General features: G+C 54.0%; 1 protein-coding gene across 2 annotated transcripts in view; it reads left to right on the top strand.

Moving 5' to 3' along the window:
* Positions 1-540: 540 nt before the first annotated feature.
* Positions 541-18,557, top strand: part of SLC13A5 (solute carrier family 13 member 5) — a 28,986-nt gene continuing 10,969 nt past the window's right edge. Inside the window, exons 1-7 of one of the 2 annotated variants that reach the window (XM_063700567.1) lie at positions 541-937; positions 7,092-7,220; positions 7,470-7,606; positions 10,187-10,365; positions 11,106-11,274; positions 13,113-13,235; positions 18,260-18,475. In XM_063700567.1, the coding sequence (XP_063556637.1) occupies positions 836-937; positions 7,092-7,220; positions 7,470-7,606; positions 10,187-10,365; positions 11,106-11,274; positions 13,113-13,235; positions 18,260-18,475 (1,055 nt within the window). In that variant the 5' untranslated portion in view covers positions 541-835. The remainder of the gene's footprint in view (positions 938-7,091; positions 7,221-7,469; positions 7,607-10,186; positions 10,366-11,105; positions 11,275-13,112; positions 13,236-18,259; positions 18,476-18,557) is intronic. The other variant, XM_004058427.5, reaches the window with a different exon arrangement.

The raw sequence follows: 18,557 nt of genomic DNA, 5'->3' as shown, positions 1-18,557 counted from the left end.
TCCCTCTGACCTGGGTCGGGCGGGCAGCTGCGGCTGCTGAGGCTCGGTGGGGCCCCTCCAAGACGCGCGTCCGCATCTGCCCGCCGGGCGTCTGCGGGGTGCAGCGTCCACTGGAGCGCGAAAGCTCCTGGGACAGAGGAGGACAGTGGCCTCGCTTCCCTGTGCGATCGCCCAGGAGCTCCGGGCCGGAGAGTGCGAGCGGGGAAAAGGGGTCCTGCACCTAGAGTGGGGCGGACGTGGCGAGGAAGCCAGGGGGGACCGGGAAGCGAGGCCCGCAGTGCGGAGGGCGCGGGGCGTGGGGGGACACCTCTCGGATAGACACGGTAGGGGCGGAAGTAAGGAGATGGAAAGGAGAGGGAGATCGGGGAGATAGACCTGAGAGACCCAGAGGCCTGCAGAGAGTTTCATCCGGGACCCTTCAGAGCCCAGGAAAGAGCAGGTGCGGACGCGGGAGGGCGCCTTACGCCAAAGCGGGCAGCACCAGTGACCAAAACACGCCCCTCTTGGCAGCTCCGGGACGCACCTCTGCCTCGGCAGCGCAGGAGAGGCTTGGAGAGCGCGAGATGCTAGGGCCCAGGCTGCCCCTAGAGGGCTGGCCCGAAGCGTTGGAGTCCAAAGACGCCTCCCACCGCCGCCGGGTGGCAGAACTGGGGGCAGGCGCGTCCCACCGACCCCGAGGGGTGGCCCCGCCCCAGGGCCGCGGGGAGGCGCCCCCGTGCGGGGCGGAGTTGTCACCGCCCCCTCCCCAATCCCCGGGGACTGTGGCCCCTTCTTAAGCCCGCGGCGCCTCTAGCTGCCCCTCACTCGTCTCGCCCGCCAGTCTCCCTCCCGCGCGATGGCCTCGGCGCTGAGCTATGTCTCCAAGTTCAAGTCCTTCGTGATCTTGTTCGTCACCCCGCTCCTGCTGCTGCCACTCGTCATTCTGATGCCCGCCAAGGTCAGTTGCATCTCCAGGCAGCCCTTCGGACACCCGGCGTCCTGTGCCCACTAACGGGCACCGATCCCGGGAGCCCTGAGCTGGAGCGCACGGATTTCGCGGGGAGCACAGCTCTCCCGGGGCGCGCGCACTCAGGAGCTCCAGGTGCCGGATGGGAGGTGCCCTGTAAAGAATCCGAGGGGCATGGCGACCCCAGGGCGCACCACCCTTGGGGTTTACAGATCCCAGGGCGCACGAGCCGTCCAGGCAAGCACGGAAACCTCGAAGTGAGCACAGATCTCAGCCACACAGATCCCAGCCTTAGGCTCAGCCCCTGGCTCCGAATCGAATCTCCCACAGTGCATAACCCTGTTTCCTCCCAAAATGCCACCTGCGCCAACAGGGAACCTGGGAGCTTGCCTTTCCCTCTCTCTCTCCTGTCTTTTCCCTTCGCCAAAGAAGACTTCAAGCTGTAGGTGGCTTCTGCCGTCAGGAGGGACCTACAGGAAAAAAATCATCACCCACATGGATCCTGCGCTGTCTTTGCCACTCTCTGGCCCTTCCTTGGGCCTTAATGTCTCTATCTATGATCCACATTCCTTCCAACCTGGAGAGCCACATCTGATTCATAAACCTGCTCCAGGCTGCAGGCAGGTCGGGGTTGGCCTGCTTTGCCTCCTGCCTGCTGGGGCTGTAGCAGGAGGCGGGACACATTCCCAGAGCTCACGCCTTGGGTGGCAGGACCTGGAGTTGTAGGGAAGCTTCCTCCCAGGCCCTAGTCTCCTAATGCTTCTGTGAGGGAGAGAGAGAATGAATGGCCTTGGCCGCAGGGTGGGGGCAGGCTCCACTGGGCTGTGCACAGCCAGTTTGGCAGAGGCCCAAGCCCTTTGAAGCCTTTTATGGCTGCTGGCTGCTCCTTCCTCGTTCCTTCTTTCAGCCCTTTCACTCTCAGCCCAGACAGGAAACCTCCAGCTCCCCACCTCCCCTCCCCAGGCAGGTTTGGGAAACAGAGGAGCTCTTCAGGGGATGCTCTGGGGGGGAGCTCTAGAGGAAGGGAGTGCACTGGGGTGTCAGGAAGCCAACCTGCAAGAGAACTGGACTTCCACCATTCTGTCATCTGTGTGACTTTAGCCAAATGCCTGTGCTCTCTGGGCCTTGATGTTCTCATCTGTACAATGGGGCTAGGTGGTTTGGTTCTGACACTTTAAGGCTTTGGGAATCAAAAGGGATTAACGTTAGTTCCTAGGATGGGGGAGGGGGAGACTGGGAGGAGCCCTTGGGTGGGCCTAGCACAGGCTCTGGATGGGTCAAGGACAGCAGATCCAACTGTGGAGGCTGTGCAGTTGCCACACCAACTGTGGGCAGCCACACTTCCTCTGTAGCAAGAAGTCTGGGGTCGTTATTGTCCAGGGGAAGTAGCCAGGCAGGAGAGCTGCGATTTCAGCTCTGCTGGTAGGGAGTGATGTTCCCTGGAATGATTATAGTAGCTTGGCTGACCTTCCTGCCACGGGAGACCCCACTCACACACACACACATACACACTCTCTCTCTCTCACACACACACACACTCACAAACACACACAAACACACACAGACACACACACAAACACACACAGACACACACACACAACACACACACAAAACACACGCACAAACACAAACACACACACAAAAACACACGCACAAACACACACCCAAACACACAAACACAGACACACAAACACACACACAAAACACAAAAAACACTAACACACACATACACATACACACACACACATACCCTGAACTGGAAACCCTAACTCAGTGTGTGTGTGTGTGTGTGTGTGTGTGTGTGTGTGTGTAAGAGAGAGAGAGATTAAGCTGTCCTTTGAGTGAGGACCAGGCAGGGGAAGAAGAGAACCCAGGGAGAGTCCTTCCAAAGGCTGACTTCACGAGCTTTCCTTCTGACGGGGTTGGGTGAGGACCCTGGACCTTGTCTTCTTGTTTTTTCCCTTTGTGCCAGTTTTGGTCACCCTGCCTCCACCCTCCATGGCCGCCCCATTGTGCAAGGAAACCCAGAGGGTACACAGCACGGGCAGGGCAGCTGGGAAGCTGGTGAGAAGCTGGGAGGACCTTGGCAGCCTGAGCAACACAGTCCTTGCCAGGAGGTGACTCCCAGGGCACGCCACCCTCTGCCAACACCCAGGCCCCTCTCCTCACCGACTGTCTCCAGTTTTCCTGTCTCCACCTGGATTCCCTCCTGGCCTCATCTCTGCTCCACTCTCTCTATCCTTTCTCTGGGTCTTTTTTTAATTAAAAAAAAAATTTAATGAAATAAATGATAGATTTATTGTATCACTTATTTTATTAAAATGTAAAAGGTTTCTTTTTTGCAAATCTGTAAGATATAAAGTAAAAATAAAAGTACCCTCAAATCCCATAAGTTATTCACATTTTTATGAACATCTTTCCAGATGAATCTCTTCTCTCTCTCTCTTCCCAAACACACACACACACACACACACACACACACACACACACACACAGTAGGTTTTGCCTGCATTTTTTCATTAAGTGGTGTGTCAGGACACCCTGCCTTGTTAATGTTGAACTTTTCTAACATCTGCTTCCCATCCTGCCCTCTCCCTTGACACTGTGGAGGCATTCTAGACTAGGGGGGTCAAGCCTGTTGACTTCAGGGATGAGGTACCTACTGGGCTTCTAAACAGTGGCGCGGAGGTGAGGGGGCAGTTAACCTTGTGTCTTGTCCTCTTTCCTAGTGGGTCTGCTTGACTCCTCCAGGAACGCACAGTGTACATTGGTGACGCACGCCACCTACTGCTTCTAAGTTTAGAGAATCAAAAGTTACCGAGGACTTTGTGCGCCATATGGGAAGAATGAGCACTCTTAAATCCACGATCTGCAGATGAAGACATGAAACAAGAGGGGACAGGGACCAGGATTGGGAGCAGGAGGAGTAATTTATGAGCGACATTGTTTAGAATTGCTATCACTTGATGATAGTAAGGAGCAAACTAATTTTTAGCTAATATTATTGTTTTAAAATTCTCTCCAATGCGCCCTCTCATTGTCTGCCCCTGGAGGGATCATTCTCATGGCCTGCCCAGGGTACACCCCTGACACCAAGCCCCAAAGAAGTTAGTGGCTGCCAAAGGCCAGACAGTGGCTGACAGTGGGCGCCAATCGTATCTGTCTGGTGTCAAAGCCTGGGCTTCCAGTCACGCTGCTGTTCCGCCTTTAGTTCAGCGGCTGTCAACCAGCATTGATCCTTTCTCCTGCCCTCACCCTGCCCCACAACAGGGGAACTTTGGCAAAGTACAGAGACATTTTTTGCTGTCCCACCTGGAGACAGTCTTACTGGCATCTCATAGTTGGAGACCAGCGGTGCTCTGAACATCCTGCAGTGCACAGCTCCCACAACAAAGCATCATTTAGCCCAAAATGTCAGTGTGCCAAGGCTGAGGGACCCTGCCTCCCAGTAGGGAGGTGCCCTGGGTTGCTCGTGGGATGCTGAAAAAAGATTTATTTTTTTGTGGCTGATAACACAACCCTGACAAAGAATTTCCAAGTCTTCCTGCGCTGTTTTGTGCAAATAATACATATGCTCTTCTGGGTGATGAGAAGCAGGGATTGCGTACAGGTGCATCTGTTCTTCAGCAGCATTGTCAGAGTTAAACTCAGATGAATGCTATTGATTCCTTTAATAAGCATTTGCAAAGATGGCCGGGCACAGTGGCTCATGCCTGTAATCCCAGCACTTTGGGAGGCCGAGACAGGTGGATCTTGAGGCCAGGAGATCAAGACCATCCTGGCCAACATGGTGAAATCCCATCTCTACTAAAAATACAAAAATTAGCCTGGCGTGGTGGCGCTTGTCTGTAGTCCCAGCTACTCAGGAGACTGAGGCAGGAGAATCGCTTGAACCCGGGAGGTAGAGGCTGCAGTGAGCCAAGATTGCACCACTGCACTCCAGCCTGGGGAGAGAGCAAGGCTCTGTCTCAAAAATAAGTAAATAAATAAATAAATAAATAAATAAGCAAGAATTTGCAAAGATATCCTAAGTGTTGGGCCTGTTCTGGATGCTGAGGACGGTGATCTACAAATACAGCAGGTTCTTGAATAATGTTGATTCATTCAATATCATTTCATTACAATGTTGATGAGGGAGGGAAAAAAAAGGAAGGATCCCTTGAGCCCAGGAGATGGAGGCTGCAGTGAGCTGTGACTGTGCCACTGCACTCCCACCTGGGCAACAGAGCCAGACCCTGTCTCAAAAAAAAAAAAGAAAAGAGCGAGAGAGAAAGAAAAGAAAATGATTACTGGCTGGGGCCACTGTCTGTGTGGAGTGTGCACATTACCCTCGTGTCCACATGGCTTTTCTTTGGCTAGTATGGTTTCCTTCCACATCCCAAACCTGTGCACGTTAGGTGAATTGGAGTGTCTGTATGGTCCCTGTCTGAGTGAGCGTGGGCGTGTGTGTCAGTGTGCATTCTGCAATGGGATGGCATCTTGTCCAGGGCTGGTTTCCACCTTGTACCCTGAGCTGCCGGGACAGGCTCTGGTCACCCAAGACCCTGACCTGCTGTAACTGGGTAAATAATTATCTAACTTGTTTTCAATGTTTCTTAAGTATATGTATAGCTCACATTCCCTTCAGTGTTTAATATTGGAAGTGTTTTGGTCTTTATTTAAGATCTCCGTGATGTTTTTGTGACCAGAAATATGCTGTAGAAATTTAACTGTTGTTTCTAGCAATTTGCCTATGGGAATATTGGCTTATGTTGTTTCGCTTACGCATCGCAATTTCCAAAAACCAATCAATGATGTTAAGTGAGGACTCACTGTACTGTTTGTGCTTTCGAGTCATGCACTGGTTGTGGTGGTAGAAGGACAGTTGAGGAAACAGTGACAACCCCATATGCTAATGGCTGGGGAGGGTACTCAGAGGAAGGGCGCAAACCAGACTATAGAGGAGGCGCAGGGAGACATCTAAGAAGGAACTCTGAGGTTGGGCGCAGTGGCTCACGCCTGTAATCCCAGCACTTTAGGGTGCTGAGGTGGGCGGATCATGAGGTCAGGAGTTCGAGATCAGCCTGGCCAATGTGGCAAAACCCCGTCTCTACTAAAAATACAAAAATTAGCAGGGCGTGATGGCAGGTGCCTGTAATCCCAACTCCGGAGGTTGAGGCAGGAGAATCACTTGAACCCAGGAGGTGGAGGTTGCAGTGAGCTGAGATTGTGCCATTGCACTCCAGCCTGGGCAACAGGATCGAAACTCTGTCACAAAAAAAAAAAAAAAAAAAAAAAAGCTGATGAAACATAAAACAACCTAGGGAGGTGGCTAGTTTGATCACATAATTATTATTATTTTTATTTCAATAGCTTTAGGGGTACACGTAGTTTTTGGTTACATAAATGAACTGTATCGTGGTGAAGTCTGAGATTTTAGCACACTCATCCCCTGAGTAGTGTATGTGGTACCCAATATGTAGTTTTTTCATCCCTCCCTCCCATCCCAACCTGTCTGCTTCTAAGTCTCCAGTATCCATTCGACCACACTATGTACCTTTGGATACCCATAGCTTAGCTCCCACTTATAAGGGAGAACATGCAGTATTTGGCTTTCCGTTGCTGAGTCACTTCTCTTAGAACAATGGCTTCCTAGGCGAGGCAAGAGCGAAACTCCACCTCAAAAATAAAATAATAATAAAACCAAAAAAACCAGGTATTTTATTCTTCTTTTCCTTCTCCTCTTCCTCCTTTCTTTTCTTCCTTCTCCATCCCCCTTCCTCTCTTTCTTCTATCCCCTCCTTCTCCTTCTCCTCCTTCTCCTTCTTTTTCCTTTTCTTCCTTGTCCTATTCTTGATCTTTTCTTTTGAGAGGCAGCTAATCCAAGGTTTGAGAAGATGAAAGAACGTGCCTAGAACCACACAGCTGGGAAGGAGGGAGGCAGGGAGGAGGGGTGCGAATGGGGCAGGAGTCCTTTGCGAATAGATCCCTGGCCTGACCCGGGAAAGCTGTGCTGACCAGGGCTGGGGAACAGGATGACTTTGAGGGGAATCCCACTGAGATCAGCACTGTGTCTTGACAATCCATGCCAGCCGCCGTCCGGAGTGCTCTGGGGGTGGGGAGAGGGAGGCGGCCACACGCCGAGGCCTCAGGACTGTCTCTTCAGTTTGTCAGGTGTGCCTACGTCATCATCCTCATGGCCATTTACTGGTGCACAGAAGTCATCCCTCTGGCTGTCACCTCTCTCATGCCTGTCTTGCTTTTCCCACTCTTCCAGATTCTGGACTCCAGGCAGGTGAGCAGACCCAGGGGATCCTGGTGACTTTCTGGTTCTCCCCTTCTCTCTTTCTCTAGTCCCCCCTGTGAGTCGCACAGGCCTGGGGGTGACCGGAAAACCCTCATTTGTGGATTCTCCCTGGCAGGGAGACACCGCTCGAGCCTGCATCCCCACTCCAAGCTGTCCCTGAAGTCAGCATCTGGGGACTGGGTGGCTCTAGTGTGTGGCAAGGGACAGTCCTGATGAGGCCTTCGTGCCACGCTCCAGGTGTGTGTCCAGTACATGAAGGACACCAACATGCTGTTCCTGGGCGGCCTCATTATGGCCGTGGCTGTGGAGCGCTGGAACCTGCACAAGAGGATCGCCCTGCGCACGCTCCTCTGGGTGGGGGCCAAGCCTGCACGGTAATTACGCCTTCTCTCTCTTGCCACGTGGCTCTGCATGAGCCCCAGGGCTAGAAGGGGGTGGAGGGTGGCACAGACCAGGCCATCCACTGGTGAGGGCTGGCCATGGGCTTACCTGGACTTGGCTGGGTGGGGTGCGTTATAGCTTTAGCGGGAGAGACCAGATGCATGCGTGGTGGTGGCACATGGTGAGCAGCAGTAAGTAAGGGTCCTGGAATCCAGAGGAGGTGGGTCAGCAAGAGTCCTTGCAGGCTTGGAAGGCTTCCTGGGGGAGGCAGCTAGCTGCAGGGTTCCACAGGGAACAAATTGGATAGAGGCTGGATCAAGCTGTGTCTGATGGGATAAGGGAAGCAGGCCAGAAGTGGCTCAACTACCCAGCTCATGGGGAAACAGAAAGGTCCTCTCTCCAAGCTGGAGCATCTATTCCCACTGCAAAGAAGCTTCTTATCTTCCCCGATATCACTCAGTACCCCAGCTTCTCTCTCCATTTCCAGGATCTCTCCTGCCAATCTAGCTAGCCATTTCCAGCTAAGCCATGGAGTCAATATAATCATAATCATAACCATAATCAATCATGATCATAATGGGTATATTGAGTGTCTACAAGGCCCCAGGCATGATACCAGGAGCTTATGCATTGCCTCATTTAATTCTCACCACAACTCTGAGAGCTGAGTATTCTTCTTACCCCCCACATTCTGTGGATGAGGGATTGGAGACAGAGAGGGATAAAGTGATTTGCTCATGGACACACGGGGGTTGGACCCAGCTTCTCTGATAAGGCCTGTGTCCTCTCTAATCAGAAACTCAGGGCATATCTTCCTTTTGAGGCAATGTGTCCCCTCAATGATGGCACGTCCTAGGCCCAACCCTCAGGAGTCAGCTGCTGGTCAGTTTACGGTAAATTCCTCCTGAGGCGCCCCTGTGTCAGGGGCTGTGCTAGACCCTGAGCACACACAGACGCTAGCCTGCCCAGCAGGCGACCCATGCCCGGGGCTCCCTTGGTGCCTCAGATTCCCCTGAGCAGGGGACTTTGTGGCTCTCTCATCTGTTACACATCCTGGCATTGATTCCTTCCAGTAATTGGTTTAGCATCAAATCAAAAGCCATCATATTTTCTAGAAATGAGAGACCCCAGGAAAGTGGACCTCAGGGCCCTCAGAATTCTTCTTCTTGTCCCCTTGAGTGGCCAGCTTGGGTGGGAGGCCACTCCAGTGGGTTTCATTCTGCAGCATGCTGGAGAGCTTCCACTTCCAAACCCAAGTTCATACATGCTTCTGTCTCCTTCCTGCCACCTTGCTCCTCTGAGCATGGTCTCCGGTTGTCCAAGGCACTGCCTGTCCTGGGAGTCACCTGTATGTGAGGCACCCTTGGTGCCTTGAGATATCATGTAGAAGCCTTGGCTCTTCTCAGACAACTCCATTCATGCAAACTCTCCCCCTCTTCCTAGCCTGGGTCCCAGGCTTTGTTTTTATGGGTCCATAATGTCTGCCTGTGTAGACAGCAGCCTGGGCCCTGGTGCAGAACAGCTCCTAGGTCCCTTCTTCAGGCTCCTACCCCTGCCCCTGCTCCTACCCCCAGGTGAATTAGGAGCCCTGAGGAGGAGCCTCGCTGCAGCGAGGCCCACAGACTGAGAGTAGCCGAGCTCCTGTCCCTAGCCTTGGACAGATGGGGCATGTAGAGCCACAGAGCAGAGTCAGGCCCTGCCCTGCTCACAGCCCAAGGAGAGAGCAGACATGGAAACAGGTGCTTTGAACCCAGCACAGCGATGATAAGAGTAGGGGGAAGGATTGAGAAGGGTCAGGCCAGCCCCACCTGGTGCACACTGAGAGGGTGGTCCCAGAGGAGGGAGGTTGTTTGAGCAGGCTCTGAAGGACCATGAGGAGTCTTCCTGATAGACAGCAGAGAAGGGAGCAGGGGTTACAAGCAAAGGGAGTGTTTCTTCTGAATACTGTTTGTGTGATAGCTCCACTGCAGCATGGAGGGGTCAAAGTGTATGTGCAGGGCGGAGGGGAGATGGCAGGGTCGGAGTGGCAGCCGGGAGAATAGTCACACTTTCCCAAGCTCCCTCCCCAGCTCACCCTACCCCTACTCTGCTTAGCCCTTCTGAACTTCTGAGAGGTGCAACAGAGTTTGGGGGTGGGTGGCAATTTCCTAGCCAGAAGTGGGAAGCTGGGGCTGCCTGCACATAGGGGTATTCCAGCACACCCTAGGGCAAGCTCATATTGAGTTGGCACCATCTGGATGCCTGGGCTTCCCCTGCTAGATGGTGGGGCAGGGGTGCTCCTTAGAACCACGACTGGATCTGAGGCCTCTTGGTAACCCCAGAAGCAAGCAGAGTAGACATCAGTCATGGGTGTGGGAGAGGCAGGAGGGAGAGAGGAATGGAGGAAGCAAAGAAGGGAAGGAGGGAGGGAGGGGAGGCTCTAAAACTGTCATCCCTATTCCAATATCCGATCTTGAATTGGCCTCAACACCTGTGCATCCCTGCAGGGGTGGACCCAGTCCCCAGTTGCTTCCCAGGGAGTACGGGGGTGGGGTGGGGATTCTCTGGCTTTCCTCCCTGCCCCTCCTCTGCAGGCTGATGCTGGGCTTCATGGGCGTCACAGCCCTCCTGTCCATGTGGATCAGTAACACGGCAACCACGGCCATGATGGTGCCCATCGTGGAGGCCATATTGCAGCAGATGGAAGCCACAAGCGCAGCCACCGAGGCCGGCCTGGAGCTGGTGGACAAGGGCAAGGCCAAGGAGCTGCCAGGTGAGCCCCTGGCCAGGGCACTGCCAGGCCACAACAGCAGCCTTCCCCTCCCTCTGCTGGCAAATGCTTTGGTCACCTCCTTCTCCCTGTCTGCTTCCTGGAGCCCTCCTTTAAACACGCATAGAGAAAAAAAAATAGAAAATACTGTTGTCATAAGTTTTAGGAAGGGGATTATTGCATACAATTTAGATCCTTTAATAGAGCTGTGAACAAAGTCCCACCCTCGGTTCCCATCAGTTGCAGAAATCAGTGTGTTCACCTGATTATTCATTTGGGCATCTTTCGAGCACTTAGGGATGCCCCTCACTCCTTGCTACTCCTGCTCATCCTCAAGGAGGCCTCTTCTGACCTCCTCGAGCAGCTCAAATCCTTCCGCTCTCTGCTCCCATAGGTCTTGGGCTTGGTGTCCCATGCTTGCTTCCCTGCTAGGTGCAAAGCTCAGGGAAGACAAGTCAGCATCTACCTTGCTGTCTGCCGTGTTCCCTTACCATCCCCAGCCCAGTGCAGTAGAGTCAGGGTCTGTGGCTGACGGCCTGATTGCCAGACCCTGGGCAAGGTCCTGGGGCTTACAGAGAGGAATCGGGCACATCCCTGCCAACAACTCTTACGGAGCCCAGTGGGGCAGCTAAATCAGCAGAGCTGGGATTTCCCAATCCTCAGGTCAGCCTCAGAGTCAGGACCTAGGGCTGGGTGGGCAGCCCCCATGACTGGCTCAGCTAACAGCGCTGTGCCCACCACAGGGAGTCAAGTGATTTTTGAAGGCCCCACTCTGGGGCAGCAGGAGGACCAAGAGCGGAAGAGGTTGTGTAAGGCCATGACCCTGTGCATCTGCTACGCGGCCAGCATCGGGGGAACTGCCACCCTGACCGGGACGGGACCCAACGTGGTGCTCCTGGGCCAGATGAACGAGTGAGTCCTTGGTCGCACCTTCTGGGGACAATGAAGTGGGTACCGGGGCTGGAGGGACCTGCCCACCTCTCTCTGCTCCTCTGCAGAGTCCTGGAGCTCGGGGCAGCCAGACCTGGCCTGGGAGCCTGGCAGGGGTGGAAAGATGTGGCCCCATCTAGCCTCTGTGTCCTGGCACCCCTGTGCCCACACAGAAGCCTTAGAGAGGATAGGGAGCTGATGCCAGGGGAGCTAACATCCCAGTCTGCTGTCTGCTATGACGCAAGACCCACCACCTCCCCTGGGGTCAGGGACTCTGGCTCAGAGAGGGAGTGTGGATTGAACTCTGAGCTAAAGTCATGGCAGATGACAATGTACTTCCAGACGCTGGGTCCTTGGTTGAAACTTGTAGAAAATAGACACCTCTAAAAGACTCCCCAGCACTCCCTTGGCTCACTGCTTTTGGTGGCTAATGGTGATGGCCCCATGGCATCCGAGGTCTACAGATGGTATGAAGGGCTGGGGTTGGGTCATTCACTGCTTCACTGCTTTGTTATAGTCCCCTTGTGAGGTATCAGGTGAACCATGGGATGGTTTGGAACTTTCTAGCCTTGGCCACAAAGGGATGCAGGCCATGAGGACCCCAAGAGGGAGAGAAACCTGGGCCCTGCCACGGGGTAGTCATGGTCTGTTGAGGGTGGCAAGATGCCTGGGGCTTCTAGGCACGTCTGGTACATAAGTGTACTAATTGAGGTATGTACTAATTGCAGTGGGCAGGCACAAAAATAAGGTGATGCCATCCTTTGCAGACAGGAGCCTGGACAGGGGTGGGGAGGGCAGTGGGCGCAGGAGCTGGGAGGTGGAAAGGACAGGTCTGGAGCCTGGCTGGGCAGAAACGTGAGGTTCAACAACCCGTTTGTTTTAATTTCGGGAGTGTTTTCTGTAATGACATCCTTACAGTTCTCCGGTAACTTTCTTTGGGAAGAGCAGCCCGTCTGGGCTGAGTGGGGAAAGCTCTGCGCCTGCTTTGACACTCTTGAGCTAAAGGGGGCGCCCCTGGGGCTAGCAGAGCCCCAGGGATGGGAGGCGGGGCCTGCGGCGGAAGTGACCCTCCTCCAGCCTCCGCTCTGGGAAGCTTTTGAGATTGGCTTTGCTAAGTGGGGGGACCATCCTTCGCAGAAACCCACGGGGTGAAATTGCTGAGGTCTCTGCAGATCCCCAAAGCTGTCAGCCAAATTACATGCATGTGTATAAAAGGTGTATTTTTCTTTTTCTTTTTGAGACAAGTCTCGCTCTGTCGCCCAGGCTGGAGTGCAGTGGCGCGATGTTGGCTCACTAGAACCTCTGCCTCCCGGGTTCAAGCGATTCTCCTGCTTCAGCCTCCCTATTAGCTGGGATTACAGGCACCCGCCACCATGCCTGGTTAATTTTTGTATTTTTAGTGGAGACGGGGTTTCACCATGTTGGCCAGGCTAGTCTTAAGCTCCTGACCTTGTGCCCCACCTGCCTCGGCCTCCCAGAGTCCTGGAATTACAGGCGTGAGCCACTGCGCCCGGCCACAAAGTTGTATTTTTCTGGAGGGATGGGCCTTAACTTCCGTGAGACTCTTAGCAAGGCCTGGACACACAGAAGAGTCAGTGGGTCATTTCTCGGCCTTGTCTTGTGCTGTGGCCATGTTCTGAGGCTCCCACTCGATTAGGGGGCAATGCTTGGCAATGGATTTGGTGGCTAGACCTCAGGAGGATGTGGCCCCCACACAGGCGCGCCTCTCAGGGCCCAGCTGCTGCTCCGTCCCCACGCACAGGGCCAGGCTGGCTCGCCACGGCTCAGCATCTGAGGTGGGGGCCGGTGTCTTCTTGTAGGTTATTTCCTGACAGCAAGGACCTCGTGAACTTTGCCTCCTGGTTTGCATTTGCCTTTCCCAACATGCTGGTGATGCTGCTGTTCGCCTGGCTGTGGCTCCAGTTTGTTTACATGAGATTCAAGTAAGTTTGAGCTGCTCACAGCCTAATTATGCCTAATTATGCCTCAAAGCTGCAGAAGAGCCTTCAGACTCAATAGGCAGGTTTACAAAGTCCTTCGTGTCTGGCCCTGATCTTTCTCCAGCCCTGTCTCCTGCTAGTCTGCCCTCCTGTTCCTTCGAACCCAGGCTGCTCACTGAGCTTTGTGCACACGTGGTCCCCTTTCCCTGGAATGCCATTCTCTACCTTCCCACCTCCTCAGCCTTCAAGCCTAGTTCAAATGCTGCTTCCCTGACTTTTCCCCCACCCCCCATTCCATCTCTGAGCGGCCCCTGGGCATATCACAGTCCTGTCCTTTAGTATCTGCATTTGGCTTCCGGTGACTTTGAATTCCTCCAGAGCCACTCTGATGCTGGGCACCCCGCACAGCTCCCGGCACAGGGAGGAAGAGCAGGCCGGTTAAAGCAATTAAAGATAAGCTGGTCCCGACATGCCAGTTCGACATTGCTGGACAAGCTTCCTCTTGGCTGTGTGGGTCCATCAGGCCGGGTCACCGCAAACCTGTGACTTAGCTCTGAGCTGAGCGCATATGCTCTGTGCCTCAATGCATGGGGAGTTTAAGTCGAGTAAAACCAGCAGTGATTACGACCAAATCCATCCAAACCCAGACATTTACTGAATACCTCTGGTGTTCCCAGCAGCGTACAGGTCCTAGAAAGTTTACCTTTCTGTTCCTAGCACACAGGCAAGTTCATCAGGGGTCACCTTTGATGGCAGCCAGACTTTGGACAGAAACCATGACCTGTGGCTGACAAATAGCTAAAAAAAGTTATTGTTTTTCTAAAACACACAAATTTATCTGTGGTGCAAAGGTGATCAGGCCACACCAGGATAGAAAGTACTCAGCTCTGAGTTAAGTGCATGTGCTCTGTGCCTCCATCCACAGGGAGTTTGAGCCAAGTCAAACCAGGGGAATGTGTGACCAGAGGGAAGAGACTGCAGAGCTCAGAGGCAAAAGTGCCCACGGAAACCTGTGATTTTGTGGGGAAAATAGGGAATTTTCCTAAGTTTTCTTCTGAAGGAGGAACTGTTTTGAAAACTCCCATTAAAAAGTTGCTATACAGGCCGGGCACGATGGCTCACACCTGTAATCCCAACATTTTTGGAGGCCGAGGTGGGCAGATTGCCTGAGGTCAGGAGTTTGTAACCAGCCTGGCCAACATGGTGAAACCCCGTCTCTACTAAAAATACAAAAATTAGCCGGGCGTGGTAGCCCACGCCTGAAATCCCAGCACTTTGGGAGGCCAAGGAGGGCGGATCGCCTGAGGTCAGGAGCTCGAGACCAGCCTGACCAACATGGTGAAACCCCATCTCTACTAAAAATACAAAAGTTAGCTGGGCGTGGTGGCACACACCTGTAACCCCAGCTACCTGGGAGGCTGAGGCAGGAGAATTGCTTGAAGCCGGGAGGTAGAGGTTGCAGTAAGCCAAGATCATGCCACTGCACTCCAGCCTGGGCGACAGAGCAAGACTCCCTCTCAAAACAAAAAAAAAAGTTGCTATACATATTCAAAACAATCATAATAATGATAGTAAGAATAACAATATTAATGATCATTGCCCAAACCCCACTCTGTCCTGCCCGTGGACGGGGCAGGGGAAACTGTTTGCATGGCTGCCTGGCCACCCAGCCTGGCTTTGACAGTAGCTCTCTTTGCCCTGCCTCTTGAATCTGCACCAGGGCCAAAGGCCTGTTCATTTGCTCACATCCATCGAACAGGTCTCTCAGGAGATGGTTCTGAACCTGCTGCAGGTGAGCATCTGTGTCTCCTCATGGGGCAACAGGAATAATAATGACCAACATTTATTGAGTGCTCATCATGTGCCAGACATGATTTCAAGTGCTCTTTTTCTTTCTTTCTTTCTTTTTTTTTCTTTTTTGAGACAGAGTCTTGCTCTGTCACCCAGGCTGGAGTGCAGTGGTACGATCTCGGCTCGCTGCAACCTCCACCACCTGGGTTCAAGCAATTCCCCTTGCCTCAGCCTCCCAAGTAGCTGGAATTACAGGCACCCACTACCACCATGGCTGGCTAATTTTTGTATTTTTTAGTAGAGATGGGGTTTTGCCATGTTGGCCAGGCTGGTCTTGAACTCCTAACCTCAGGTGATCCACCCTCCTTGGCCTCCCAAAGTGCTGGCATTACAGATGTGAGCCATCTCGCCTGGCCCAAGCACTCTTAAACTTAATTAATTTTCACAACAACCTGTGAGGTCGGCACTATTATTATTATTCCCAATTTACAGACAAGGCAACTGAGGCATGGAGAGGTGATGTGGTCAACACAGAGCTTTGTAACAGGGAAGTAGGGGGACTGAGACTTGAACCCAGGTCCTTTGGCTCCCACTGCATGGCATCCCCTCTTGGGGAGGCTGAGGGTTGCTACACTTAGTTGCCTCCAGACCTAAGCATGACCAGGTGTCAGAAACACTAGTTGGGGCCGGGGCTGCCCTAGAACCCCAAGGCCTACTGAGAAAGAGGAGGGAGATAGCGTGGCGCTGGGGCCACAAGGGCACCATCAGCTTCTTGTCTGGCCAGAGGCAGATGTCAGGCCCCTGGAGACTCACAGCCAAGAACCTGAAGCTGAGTCCACCCAGCCTGGCACGGCCTTCATCAGCTCTCATTGACTGGCAGGGGAGCCTGAGAGTGTCTGCAGCAGGGGGCTTCTGAGCATGCTATGCTCGTGATGGGGTGCGTGGCTGCAGTCCAGTCCCACCCCTTCCCCTTCCCGACGGGCCACTCTAGTTTGGACGCATGCAGTGTGGCTGGCCGGGGTAGCTCACAGCAGCTTTGTTTTGGTTCCAGATCTGGAAGGTGGAGGACAGCTTTTACATTCGGTTTGAGTGGTGGGAACAGTGCTCTGGCCCAGGCCACGTCCTGCCACAAACTAGGACCTGGTGGTCCCTGCCTGCCTTTGTGGCCTCATGGACCTCCCCACCTGAGGACAGGGAGCACCTGTCTCAGCGGCAGGAAGCAGCTCCACTGTCAGCTCTTGCTCTCACTCGAGTTCCTCATCTGAACGATCCTGGAGAACGAGGTTAAGGTCTTGGCCTCTAGCCTAATTCAGGAAAACTATCTTGCTGAAGAGCCTAGTGCAGCCTCCTAGGCTATATCTAGCCAAAGGGGCCAGACCCCACCCCAGGACCACCAAGAACTACATGGGATATTATTACTGGTTATACCTAACTGTCCCAACCAGGCCCACCTCCTGTAATAGCCATGAGGGTTCTTTGGGACCCCTGCCAGGGCAGAGGCACACAAAGCTCAAGGATCTCTCCCCTCTTGTTGGCTCTGCAGCATATTCAGTCCAAGTTCACTATGGTGCATCATGGTGAAGGCTGTTCTGCTGCAGGAGGACTCTGTGGTCCCCACCCCTGACCCTGACCTAGGCCCCTCACAGGCCAACTGGATCCATTTACTTGCATCTCATGCCAGCCTGGTCATCACCAGATGAAATTAACCCAGAGATGAGAGCAAAGCTGCTCAGCACGAGAGACTCTGAAGGCTTGGCAGTACCACTGTGGGGCACTGGCATTGGACGACTGCATACTCCATGCAGCCCCAGAGTCTGCAGCTACTGTGGTGTTGGGGATGAGCTGCCAGCACCAAATGCAGACTCTGACTCCTGGGCCACTAGTAATACCAAGGTCACCCCTTATCCTGGAACCCTGAAGCCCCTGGCTGAGTCCCAGGGTCTCTAGGACGACAGTTGGCAGCAGAGAGGTGCTTGGTAGAGCACAAACTTTACTAAGCCAAGGGTGTGGCAGCAGAGAGGCCCTGTCTTACACCAGCAGAGCCATCCCTGTGCCAGATGTCTAGAGAGTGTCCCTAGCGGGTGACCCTCAGGACACACGGCCTTGCCCAGCAGGGAGATCCTAGCCAGCCGTGCAGACCTGAGGTCCCATCAGTGTTGCCTCCTTTTCTGACCCCTGAGCACCCCAGAAAGCTGTGACCTGATGTCCTGGTGTCCCCATGTTCCAGGCCAAGCCACCATCACACCAACACTTGGCCCTCACACTCTCCAAGGCTGTTCACATCCAGCACTGGCTTCAGGAATGAGTTCCTATTCCATCAACCCCTGCCCTCCTATGATTATGTCTCATGGCCCCCGGAAGGGCTCTCACGAGGGAGGGCTCTCCAGGACAATACTCTTGGCCTTGCCCACCCCTTCAAACCAACAGTGGCTGGAACTGGAATGTGTGAATGGAATCTTCAGCATACCTTGAGGCCTTAGTCCTCTGCACAGTGGCCCCAGTTATCCCCCCTCCACGGCTGAGCTCCCCTCTACACCTCCTCCAAGAACCTCCTCTCCTCCCTGCCTCCTCATGCCAACACCACCTTAGGGAAGGCCCTGCAGGACACCCTGGACAATGGACACTGGTCCCAAGGGGGCCCATCCAGGATGGGGGTGCCATCCTGGACTGGCTTCCTTCTTGCCCTAGCCATGCTTGCTGCTAACCCCAGGGTCTCCTGGATCCCTAATCCTGCACCTCCAACTCCAGGGAACACAAGGACCCATTCTGCCCCTGACTAGCCCTGTCTGCCAGGGTTCATACTCACTCCCTGCGTCTCCCTGAGCCACCTTGGTGATGGGGGTTGGCATCCCAACAGCATCGAAGGCAGCTCCAGGCTGAGGTGGAAGGAGGAAGACTTGGGAATCATGTGAGGGAGCCCTGTTCCCACCTTGCGCAGGCTCCAAAGCTTCTTATGGCCTTCCCCCAAGTGACCCTGGAGCAGCCAGTCTCCAGGTGTCTGGGCACCTGCCGAGACCCTCTAGCCTCTCTACAGAGACTTTTCCCTAGTACATTCTGGGATGGAAGAACAGGAGGGGGAAAGAGGCAGGAAGGGCCTTTCTCCAGGCCCCATAGCAGGCGAGGACAGCATTATGTGTCTTTTTGCTACATTCTGCTGTAGAACATTTAGGCTCCATCTGACCAGCACCTGAGCCAACCAGTCTGCCCTGCCCTTCTCTCATCTTTGCATTCTCCAGTTTTAAAAAGTCCTGGGGCTGCGGGCTAGAGAGCAAGAAAAACGAGAAGGCTGCCCTCAAGGTGCTGCAGGAGGAGTACCGGAAGCTGGGGCCCTTGTCCTTCGCGGAGATCAACGTGCTGATCTGCTTCTTCCTGCTGGTCATCCTGTGGTTCTCCCGAGACCCCGGCTTCATGCCCGGCTGGCTGACTGTCGCCTGGGTGGAGGGTGAGACAAAGTAAGTCTTGGATTCAATAGAAATCGCTGGCTTAGGGCCAGGCGCGTTGGCTCACACATGTAATCCCAGCACTTTGGGAGGC

The sequence above is a fragment of the Gorilla gorilla genome, chromosome 19 (genome assembly GCF_029281585.2).
Source record: "Gorilla gorilla gorilla isolate KB3781 chromosome 19, NHGRI_mGorGor1-v2.1_pri, whole genome shotgun sequence".
Taxonomy (NCBI): domain Eukaryota; kingdom Metazoa; phylum Chordata; class Mammalia; order Primates; family Hominidae; genus Gorilla; species Gorilla gorilla.
Note: the sequence above shows the minus strand (reverse complement) of the source record. Positions and strands in the feature narration are given on the sequence as shown.